Genomic DNA, 11,411 nt, shown 5'->3' with positions numbered 1-11,411 from the left:
TTTTTCCTCAATTAATATTGAAAGTAGTCTTGCGTCTATTAGAAATAAATTGAGAGGCATATTTTTGCATTGCACCCTCTTACTTGGAACTGCTCCGATGAGTCTTGTTGAGCCAAGTCTTTGCTGCCAGGAAGCCATTGGCAATGCTCTTCATGCTACTTCCTGGTTGAGAGGCAACAAAACCATCACCAGAGAAAAAGCTCTCCATCTGCAACTAATTTATTAATTAGCAATTTACAAACAAGAAAACTTATGGATTTTTACTTTAAATTTAGAGTTGACCAACTGAGCAGCAGGACGAAGGACATCGAAGATGCTCTCAAAGGGGGGGCCTTGGATATGCCCCTCCAGTTCAGAAATGGGGTGGTGGCTTGAGATGCGCCACTCATCGTTGGAAAAGAAGTTTCCCTTCAGAAAGAAACGCTCCCTTGCAACAACTCCAGGTCCTCTCGGCTGAAAAGAAAATTCATTTCAAGTGTCTCAAAATGAATACAAGGAAATTTTCAATCAAAAACATTTACTCAAAGTTTTAAGCAAATTATAAAATTATTTAATTTTTACAACAGATTTGTATTGATTAACAGTTATTTGATGAAATCTTTATAAATTTGAGTCCTGTAGATTTAGAGCAAAATTTTGTTTTTCATAATATATATAATATATATTGTCACACAAAGTATTTTGATATAATCTTCAAAAATTGAGTTATCAAACGATTATAATGATGAAATCCTAATTTCTCAACGGAAATTGCATAATAGACCTCTGCAAATGACACTGTATAATAATTGTTAATCAAAATCCCTTCTTCAGATATTTAGCTGATGCGATTTTTTTGAAAAAAGTTTGTTTCAAGCTGTTCGCCTACATCAACTATGACACGCGCTTAATTCTACACTCACTTTTCCATTTTCCCAGCAAGAAATGATGCAGACAGCAGGCGCCGGTGCTTCATACACAACCGCACCTGGTCCGTGCATGGTTCCATCTTTCCAACCACCGATGTAAAGGGCGCCAGGGTATTTCAGGATGCCTGTGGTGTCGTCTCGAAGGCCAGACTTCCACAGGCCACAGTACTCCTGGCCGTTGGCAAAAAGCATGACTCCTTGTCCGTGGCGTTTGTCTTTTTCCCAAAAGCCTGAGATATTTTGACAATTTAATTCATACATAATTAAAAAGCTTTGATTGGCAAACCTTTGTATTCGGAGCCATCAGAGTATTTGAAGGTGCCGAATCCACTGCGCATTCCTTCGCTCCACTCGCCCTCGTAACTGGCCAGCACGTTGCCCTTCTTTGTGACTTTGTAGGTGCCAAGACCTTGTCGCAGACCATGGACGTACTGGCCCTCATAAGTGTCTTTACTGGGCAGAACCGTCTTTCCATCTCCGTGTCTTTGGCCAAGTTCATTTCTCTCGCCTACGTAAGTCTGGATGTGAGGAAAATAAAGATCATTAAAGTAATAAATAATTATGTTGAAATATATTATGTTTGAGCAAAGTGAAAATTCGCGTCGGTGAATTCAGGAATTCAACTTCCAAGACTGCAAAGTTGAATTTTTTGCTAGAGAGACAAACTCTCAGCCAAGCTCTCAGCACGGACTTACTCCAAGGAAGTTGGTGTTCTCGTCGCTATCATCTCCAGACTCGTCAGACATTTGAATTAACAACTTTAAAGCAAAATATCCGGAAATAGAGCTCCAAGTCACTCGTGAAAATTCAAATTTCTGTTACAACAATGACCAATTTGGCAAGAATTATGGATATTCTAATATCCATAGCAAGAATAAATTATTTGAATGATTTAATTTTTTTTTAAACTTGTGGAGGGTTTCGTAATAATTATATATTATACTGCTATTAACAATGGTCTAATTGGCAAAGAAGTCTCTTGAGATTTGACCATGAATTATTGAGAGTCGCTTTAATTCTCAACGCAGTAAAAAAATCAATCTGCTTTTAAAAACACGCAAAAAAAATATACACATATATGATTTACGGAGAACAGAAATTAAAATTAATTCAAACTAGCATAAACATAAAATTTGCATGATAACGATGGACGTTTGACAAAATCCACAAAACAATTATAGAGAAATTAACTCATTGATCTCGCCACTCTTTTCGTAATCGAAATGAATCCAAGGCACATAACATACATACATACATATACACATACATAAAATACCTAATACCAATAAGACCTTAATACCTATACCAGATATCTCTTTTCTTTTAGCGAAATAAAGTCCCTCTCGAAACTCGACAACATTTTGCGGATATTCTCCTTTCTCCTCGCAGTTGAAATTTGAGACACTTTGTATACATAATTGATGAGACTGAGTGAGACTTTGCGAGCATGAGCACTTCTTGAGCATTATAGTTCTACTATATTATATAAAATATAATATATCTCTATATTCTATATACCTCTTATTAATTATATTTATATCTCTATTGAGCATGAGAGCAAGGACTAAGGAGCAAGCACACAGGGCCCAGGGGCTCCTTGCTCCTTGCACAGGGGGTTCGGAGAAGGGGTGGGTGACGGTGATGGCCAGAGCCATCTAGCATCGCCAGCGGAGAATTTATTTTGTCAACAAAGATAGCAGGCGATAAAAATGACTTTATGTACAACCTCTTATATATTCGCAGCTTATTCCTTATTATCCTTAGGGCAATGTTCCCCAATCTACCTTTGCGTATGAATCAAATTTATTTTCCTCTTGCCTTTTTCTCTTACTAAAAAATCTCGTTTATTATTTTTATATCAGTCAGATGTGAATACATTATAACATTTTTTCAGACTTCGGAGGGCGAGAGAAATGCGCTTAGCCAAAGACACGGAGAATGAAAGGCGCAATAAGGACACGTATGAGGGCCAGTTTTCTCTTGGTCAGAGGCAAGGTCTTCCGGATATTTCGCTTTAAAGTTGTTAATTAAAATTTCTGACGAGTCCAGAGATGAGAGCGACGAGAACACCAGCTTCCTTGGAGTAAGTCCGTGCTGAGAGCTTGGCTGAGAGTTTGTCTCTCAAGCAAAAAAAATTCGACTTTGCAGTCTTGAAAAGTGAATTTACGGACGCGAATTTTCACTTGGCCCAATTATTGAACTTAAACTTATTTTTTAATTTCATTATCTTTTATATTCACATATATCCAGGCGAGAGAAATGAGATTGGCCAAGGACACGGAGATGGAAAGACGGTTCTGCCTAGTTAAGAGTGTTAAGACACTTATGAGGGCCAGTATGTACATGGTCTGAGGCAAGGTCCTGGCACCTACAAAGTCTCGCAAAGAAGGGCAAGGCAACTATGAGGTCAAGAGTGGAGCCAGGGAATGCGCTGTGAATTTGGCACCTTCAATTACTCTGATGGTTCCAAATACAAAGGTTGCTATAATTAAAATTTTTAATTATTTGTGAATTAAATTGTCAATATTTTTCGTAGGCTTTTCGGCAAAAGACCAATTGCGCTGCTGAGGAGCCATGCTTTTCCAAATTCAAGATAACTGTGGACTGGGGAATTCTGGCCTTCGAGACGACACCTCAGGCAACTTGAAATACCCTACATTCATAAAGAAGGCAATGTGCTGGCCAAAACTATAAGGGCAAGTGGAGCAAAGGAATGTGCAGTGGATTTGACACCTTTAAATACTCTTATGGCTCCAAATATATGATTGTAAACTCAAGTGCACTAAATTTATTTTATTTCTGACTAACTATAAGTAATTTCAGGCTTTTGGGAAAAAGACAAACACCATGGCCGAGACGAGTTATGCTTTTTGCCAACGGCCAGGAGAACTGTGGCCTGTGGAGTGGAAGTCTGGCCTTCGAGACTGCACCACAGGCATCCTGAAATACCCTGGCGCCCTTTACATCGTGGTTGGAAAGATGGAACCATGCACGGACCAGGTGCGGTTGTGTATGAAGCACCGGCGCCTGCTATCTACGTCTTTTCTGGCATGGTAGCATGGAAAAGTGAGTGCACTAGTGCAGAAAAAAGCACCTTTTAAAACTTACAATCAGCTCACTTGAATTCACTGACATGAATTTGCACGCCGCATAATTATGCAGCAACAAATTTTTTTAATTGACTTTTGTATCCAAGTTCAGACTAACAATTGCAAGAGAAATGATTTTGGTCAAAGACATGGAGAAGGAAAGGTCCAATAAGAAAGCTAGTGGCGGTAAGTGGCCAGTTTTACTCCTGTGGTCTGAGTGAGGCAAGGTCTCGGTACCTACAATAAATTTACAAAGAAGGCAACGTCCTGGCCAACTATAAGGGCAATTGGAGCGAAGGAATGTGCAGTGGATTTGGCAGCTTCAAATGCTCTGATGGCCCCAAATATAAAAAGTTTTGTAACCTTGTAAACTCTTGTGCACTAAATTTATTTTATTTTCTGACAAAGTTATTTAAGGCTTTTGGGAGAAAGACCAATGCCGGGAATGGAGAGTCGTGCATTTTTCCAACGGCCAAGAGTACTGTGGCCTGTGGAAGGCTGGCCTTCAAGACAACACCACAGACATCCTGAAATACCCTGGCGCCCTTTACATCGGTGGTTGTAAAGATGGAACCATGCACGGACCAGGTACGGTTGTGTATGAAGCACCGACGCCTGCTGTCTGCGTCATTTCTTGCTGGGAAAATGGAAAAGTGGTTGTAGAAGAAAGCGCCTGTCAAAATTGATGTAGGCAAACTGGTAAACAGCTGGAAGCAAACTTTTCTCAACAAATCTCATCAGCTAAATATCTGAAGAAGGTATTTTGATTAACAATTATTATACAGTGACATTTGCATCGGTCTTTTATGCTATTTTTATTGAGACATTACGATTACATCATTATAATATTTTAATGATGACTGAATTTAAGAAGATTAACAATACTTTTTATGAAAATATAAGAGAAACTAAATTTTGCTCGCTCAAAATTTACAGGACTACAATCTATAATCAAGTAGCTGTTAATCAATACAAATCTTCTTGTGAAAATGAAATAATTTTTATAATATGCTGCAGACTTAGAGTAAACGTTTTTGATTAAAAATTTTCCTAGTGGATTCCTTTTGAGACGCTTGATTATTGATTATAATTTTTTTTATAGCCGAGAGGACGGAGTTGTTGCAAGGGAGCTTTACTTTCTGAAGGGAAACTTCTTTTTTAACGATGAGTGGCGCATCTCAAGCCACCACCCCATTTCTGAACTGGAGGGGCATATCCAAGGCTCCCCCTTTAAGAGAATCTTTGATGTGCTTCGTCCTGCTGCTCAGATGGTCAAATCTAAATTTTAAGTATGCATTCAAAAGTTTTATTGTTTATTAATTGCTAATTTTAAATTTGTTCCAGATTGAGAGCTTTCTTCTTGTGGTGGTTTGCTGCCCCTTCAAGACACATATTATTGAGAAGCAGGCGCAGTGACCACCTGTGCTTTTTGAGTTCCTTCCGAAAGGAGGAGGATCAGTACCAGTACCCAAAAAAAAGGTTGAATTAAAAAACATGTTTTTTTTTATTTTTTTAAAATATATCAAGTTAATTTATGCATCATTTATTTGTATCTTATCAATATTTCATTTGTCCTGTTAACTTAGATTTAAAGCACTACTCATTGAGACACAAAGCAAAAAAATTTTAAGTTTTGTTGAATGAAATTTGTTGATGTAAAAAACTAAGGGGGGTTGCTCAATGGACAGGCCTCACTGGTTGGATATCGGTGCTAATGTGTTTTGAGTGGCACCCAGGTACGGGGCAAAACGCTCGACGGGCTTCCCCAACATGGGCCATATCCATGTCTAATATGACTTCTCGGCAACCTCCACAGACACCGAGATGTCGGCAGTTCTTGAAAATGTAGGTTGCCTCTTCCATGTGGCACCTCATGCAGTGCAGAATTGACGGCTGCACTGACCTCTCGGCGCGGAGCAGGAACTCCCTGAACATTGTGGCCATGTAATTCTTGTCTAAAACAATAAAATGACACATAAAGCAAAAATATTTGACAAATTTAAAAATCATGTCATAAATTTAGCAACATAAAAAAAAAAATATTTCAACAAAACAACAGTTAAATTTAAAAAAAAAAAAGTCTTCCAGAATTTACAATTTAGATAAAGTCTTTAAATCGAAAATGGGCGAGCATTAAGATACCGCGGTCAACAATGCACCGCGGTGCATTGTTGCAATAATACTTATGAAAAAAAATAACTAACTGCCAAATTAAACACAACATTGTTTATGAGCCCTATGCTTTTTGATTAAAAATTTCAGTACTTTTGATTGCCTTACCCCATTTGAGGTCGACCCTGAAGCCGTTGGCCATGAGCAGCTGTACAAGTCGAGGCTTGCTCAGAGTGGTCAGGTAAGCCAAAGTAGGCACCTCTTCTCCTTGAAGAATTTCATCGATTTCCTCACATCCAGATGTTTTAAGCACCTAAAATTTGATAAAAATGGTCATTTTCACTATGACTGCACAAAAAGTAAACTTAATACTTTCTGAAAGTTATTTTTCTGTTGTTTATGTAGTAAAATTATTAACACAAAATATAATTACCGGGGCACCAGCATTATTTGCTTGAGCTTGCATGGTGTTTCAAATATGGATGTGCGCACCGATGTCCGTGTCCGAAGAGATCCTACGATTTTGACAGTGACCTAAAAGTTGCTGTGTGAATGCTTATAACAAAGATATTTTTGTGTCTAAGTCTGAATTTTGAAATTTTTTAGCTAGCACGAATTATTTATTTAGTTAATTGCTAATCCTTTCCCCTCCCTCAAAATTTTGTTTGACTTTTATTTGACTTATTAAGAAGAAACGAAAAAGTTATAAAATTATGCTAAAAGCATGCAAACATCAGTTCTTTAAAAATAAATTACATAACCGACATAAAATAGTTGACAAAGAAGAAAAGATCAACAAAAGAGAATTATTACACTTGGGCGTGGCAGAGGGTTGTTTTTAGTTTATATTTTGTGCAAATAGTAAAAACGCAGGATTCAAGAATTATATGCAACTCGACAAAGTTTGTGAAATTAAAAATGATATGAATTAAATAAGCCCGCGCTTTGTTATACGTTTTAAAAATGTTTTGGGAATTGAAATACACGTTTTAATTTGAAAATGCTTGTGTGTTTATACAGCGTGTGTCAAAAGTCAACTACCAAAAGTATTTTACAGCCATTTTTCAACGAGTTGAGATATAAAAAATTGAGTTTTTTCGACGACAGCGGTTGCAGAAAAACTGTCAAAAGATTTTCGTGGATCCAATTGATGCAATTATAGAAGTTTGCGAAAAATTCAAAATGAAATTGGGCTCTTATGGGAAATCCATATCATCCATGTAATTTTTTTTTTACTTTTTTTACAATTTGAGCAAAAGTTACCCAAAGCAGCAGTGTATTAATTGGCCAGCGTCAACTGATCAAAATCATAATTAATACGATGAAAGACCACGATTTGAGGTTTCCTAAAATAAATAGGTTTACCCCGATACCTCAAATTTTCGGGTTTTTCGGGACGCTCAAATTTGTGTTTTTGAAATATGTTTAAACGGCTGTATCTCGGCTTCCCATGCATGGTCGTAGAACGAAAATCCAGGGGAGCCCCCTTTTGTCCCTAAATTTATTTCCCCTAATGAATTTTTTCTGTATTTCCCCTAAATTATTATCCCTGAAATCTTTTTTTTATTTCTTCTAAACTCCATTTCCCCTAAATATTTTGGAAATAATTAAAAATTACATTTTTTCATAATATTTGACGATTTAATTCATCTTTTGGTAACAAATTATATATTTTTAAAATATTTTGATCAGTAGAATCAGTCAGAATATTGGAACTTGTATTTTAAGCGTAACTTTCTCTGTGGTATTCCAAGGAAGACTACATTATATTTTGCTCCGTTTTTCCAGTTTCAGGTAAAATATATATATACAATTTTTTCAATTTTAGGGACAATAATTTTAGAGGCATTGCTATTTAGGGGAAATGCAAGAAAAAGTTTAGGGAAAATGGTTTTAGGGGTTTTAATTTTTGGGGAAATGAAGAAATTTTTTTCCCCTAAAACCAAATTCTTCATTTCCCCTAAAATTAAAACCCCTAAAACCATTTTCCCTAAACTTTTTCTTGCATTTCCCCTAAATAGCAATGCCTCTAAAATTATTGTCCCTAAAATTGAAAAAATTGTATATTATATTTTACCTGAAACTGGAAAAACGGAGCAAAATATAATGTAGTCTTCCTTGGAATACCACAGAGAAAGTTACGCTTAAAATACAAGTTCCAATATTCTGACTGATTCTGATCAAAATATTTTAAAAATATATAATTTGTTACCAAAAGATGAATTAAATCGTCAAATATTATGAAAAAATGTAATTTTTAATTATTTCCAAAATATTTAGGGGAAATGGAGTTTAGGAGAAATAAAAAAAAGATTTTAGGGATGGTTGAACTTGGTCTCGACACCTTCTTTAACTTTTCTGTATGACGAAAAATTGTAGATCACGGGTCAAGGTCACTTCCAGTAACCTCGTGGTCTTTGACCTCAAATTTGTCGGTTAGCTGAAAGTTTTTTTCAAAAATCTGAGGTAGCCAGTTGGTAGAGCGTGAAATTTTACATAAAATAGGATATAAGTCAATAACAAAAAAAATAGATAATTTGTTAACTTTATAAAAATGAAAAATAAAAAGTCCATCTGAAGACGTCAGTCCTTATGAATTTAAATAATATAATAATGAGGAATAATCATGGATGTGAAAAAGTCCGTAGGTCTGTAGATCACGATTCCGGTATCCAAGACGATGAAGATGAAATAAATTGTGACAATTGCAGATTTAAAAAGTTTAAATGAACTTTCGTTCCAGTGTACAATTCATTAACGACAAAAAAATATCCAAGGTAATCGTGAATTTGAGCTATTCTGTAGGTATCTCGTCTTTAGTCCGGATTCCAGAATGCTAGACGATACATTTGACATAAATTGTGACAATCGCGAATTTAAAAAATACAAAAGGACTTTCGTCTCTTATCAGTTTTCCGGTGTACAGTTCAATACGAATAAAAAAATTTTCAAGCTTTTCGTGATTTTGACAAATTTCCTTGGTCTCTCGTGTATAGCCCGGATTCCGGTATCCTAGACGATGCTGAGGAAATAAATTGTGACAATCGCAGATATAAAAAATACAAAAGGACTGTCGTCTATTGTCCGGATTCCAGAATGCTAAACGATGCAGTTGAAATAAATTGTGACAATCGCGAATTTTAATTATACAAGAGGACTATCGTCTACAATCGGTATTCCGGTGTACATTTCAATACCATTAAAAGATTATTCAAGCTAATCGTGAATTTGAAAAATTCCGTAGGTCTTTCGTCTATAGCCCGGAATCCGGTATCCCAGACGATGCAGTTGAAATAAATTGTGACAATCGCGAATTTTAAATATACAAGAGGACTATCGTCTACAATCGGTATTCCGGTGTACAATTCAATACCAATAAAAAATTTTTCAAGCTAATCGTGAATTTGAAAAATTCCGTAGGTCTTTCGTCTATAGCCCGGAATCCGGTATCCCAGACGATACAGTTGAAATAAAATGTGACAATCGCGAATTTAAAAAATACAAAAGGACTTTCGTCTCTTATCAGTTTTCCGGTGTACAGTTCAATACCAATAAAAAATTTTTCAAACTTTTCGTGATTTTGACAAATTTCCTTGGTCTCTCGTCTATAGCCCGGATTCCGGTATCCTAGACGATGCTGAGGAAATAAATTGTGACAATCGCAGATATAAAAAATACAAAAGGACTGTCGTCTATAGTCCGGATTCCAGAATGCTAAACGATAGTTGAAATAAATTGCGACAGTTGCGAATTTTAAATATACAAGAGGACTATCGTCTACAATCGGTATTCCGGTGTACAGTTCAATACCAATAAAAAATTTTTCAAACTTTTCGTGATTTTGACAAATTTCCTTGGTCTCTCGTCTATAGCCCGGATTCCGGTATCCTAGACGATGCTGAGGAAATAAATTGTGACAGTCGCAGATATAAAAAATACAAAAGGACTGTCGTCTATAGTCCGGATTCCAGAATGCTAAACGATGCAGTTGAAATAAATTGTGACAATCGCGAATTTTAATTATACAAGAGGACTATCGTCTACAATCGGTATTCCGGTGTAAATTTCAATACCATTAAAAGATTATTCAAGCTAATCGTGAATTTGAAAAATTCCGTAGGTCTTTCGTCTATAGCCCGGAATCCGGTATCCCAGACGATGCAGTTGAAATAAAATGTGACAATCGCGAATTTAAAAAATACAAAAGGACTTTCGTCTCTTATCAGTTTTCCGGTGTACAGTTCAATACCAATAAAAAATTTTTCAAGCTTTTCGTGACTTTGAAAAATTTCCTAGGTCTCTCGTCTATAGCCCGGATTCCGGTATCCTAGACGATGCTGAGGAAATAAATTCTGACAATCGCAGATATAAAAAATACAAAAGGACTGTCGTCTATAGTCCGGATTCCAGAATGCTAAACGATGCAGTTGAAATAAATTGTGACAATCGCGAATTTTAATTATACAAGAGGACTATCGTCTACAATCGGTATTCCGGTGTACATTTCAATACCATTAAAAGATTATTCAAGCTAATCGTGAATTTGAAAAATTCCGTAGGTCTTTCGTCTATAGCCCGGAATCCGGTATCCCAGACGATGCAGTTGAAATAAAATGTGACAATCGCGAATTTAAAAAATACAAAAGGACTTTCGTCTCTTATCAGTTTTCCGGTGTACAGTTCAATACCAATAAAAAATTTTTCAAGCTTAATTTTGCTTTTCGTGACTTTGAAAAATTTCCTAGGTCTCTCGTCTATAGCCCGGATTCCGGTATCCTAGACGATGCTGAGGAAATAAATTCTGACAATCGCAGATATAAAAAATACAAAAGGACTGTCGTCTATAGTCCGGATTCCAGAATGCTAAACGATGCAGTTGAAATATATTGTGACAATCGCGAATTTTAATTATACAAGAGGACTATCGTCTACAATCGGTATTCCGGTGTACATTTCAATACCATTAAAAGATTATTCAAGCTAATAGCGAATTTGAAAATTTCCCTAAGTCTCGCGTCTAGAGTGAACCCACACTATTTAAAAAAAAGAAATTTAAAAAATACATTAGGACTGTCGACTATAATCGTTAATTTTTTTTTGCTAAGAAGTTACTTTTGAGACGTAGAAGGGAAAAATTATTGAAGGCAGCATCACAGTGGTGCTTGGCAGCGCTGCTTACTGCACAGGTTGCGTCAGACCTACCATGGCGGGGTATGGCCCTTTATGGGATGTGGGCCCTCGCAGTCACAAAAGCAAAAAGCCTAAACTGAAATTATGGTTCAGTCTGCACTGAATGGGCCCA

General features: G+C 36.4%; 2 protein-coding genes and 1 long non-coding RNA gene across 11 annotated transcripts in view; 1 reads left to right on the top strand and 2 right to left on the bottom strand.

The window, feature by feature from the left end:
- Window positions 1–1,654, bottom strand: part of LOC132193674 (uncharacterized) — a 28,955-nt gene extending 27,301 nt beyond the window's left edge. The window contains exons 1-5 of the mRNA XM_059614497.1: window positions 1,604–1,654; window positions 1,195–1,426; window positions 903–1,138; window positions 265–453; window positions 84–214 (exon numbers count right to left, since the gene is read on the bottom strand). Of these exons, the coding sequence (XP_059470480.1) occupies window positions 84–214; window positions 265–453; window positions 903–1,138; window positions 1,195–1,426; window positions 1,604–1,654 (839 nt within the window). The remainder of the gene's footprint in view (window positions 1–83; window positions 215–264; window positions 454–902; window positions 1,139–1,194; window positions 1,427–1,603) is intronic.
- A 930-nt stretch (window positions 1,655–2,584) lies between these two features.
- On the top strand, window positions 2,585–6,759 carry LOC132193368 (uncharacterized). Of its 9 annotated transcripts, none has more exons than XR_009441454.1 (8): window positions 2,585–2,698; window positions 2,803–2,991; window positions 3,159–3,386; window positions 3,445–3,675; window positions 3,732–4,755; window positions 5,100–5,286; window positions 5,342–5,476; window positions 6,260–6,759. It is a non-coding gene; the product is annotated as an uncharacterized LOC132193368 (long non-coding RNA). The 9 variants fall into 9 exon arrangements; XR_009441450.1 differs by lacking the exon at window positions 6,260–6,759 and adding an exon at window positions 5,814–5,973; XR_009441452.1 differs by lacking the exon at window positions 6,260–6,759 and adding an exon at window positions 5,734–5,973.
- On the bottom strand, window positions 5,467–6,951 carry LOC132193367 (uncharacterized). The gene is made up of 4 exons (XM_059613997.1): window positions 6,923–6,951; window positions 6,543–6,643; window positions 6,278–6,422; window positions 5,467–5,952 (listed from the first exon to the last, which is right to left on the bottom strand). Exons 2-4 carry the CDS (start codon window positions 6,573–6,575, stop codon window positions 5,675–5,677), a joined length of 456 nt encoding a protein of 151 aa, XP_059469980.1. The 5' UTR covers window positions 6,576–6,643; window positions 6,923–6,951; the 3' UTR covers window positions 5,467–5,674.
- Window positions 6,952–11,411: the final 4,460 nt, after the last annotated feature.

This window comes from Neocloeon triangulifer, unplaced genomic scaffold (assembly GCF_031216515.1).
Source record: "Neocloeon triangulifer isolate White Clay Creek 2 clone unplaced genomic scaffold, ASM3121651v1 ptg000004l, whole genome shotgun sequence".
NCBI lineage: Eukaryota > Metazoa > Arthropoda > Insecta > Ephemeroptera > Baetidae > Neocloeon > Neocloeon triangulifer.
Note: the sequence above shows the minus strand (reverse complement) of the source record. Positions and strands in the feature narration are given on the sequence as shown.

Bases quoted from the DNA above. Each gene is read 5' to 3' on its own strand.
- LOC132193367 (XM_059613997.1), bottom strand. From the start codon at position 6,575: ATGCAAGCTCAAGCAAATAATGCTGGTGCCCCG. The intron at 6,423-6,542 runs GTAATTATATTT...ATCAAATTTTAG, and splicing joins CAAATAATGCTGGTGCCCCG to GTGCTTAAAACATCTGGATG. The intron at 5,953-6,277 runs GTAAGGCAATCA...TTATTGTTTTAG, and splicing joins CAGGGTCGACCTCAAATGGG to ACAAGAATTACATGGCCACA.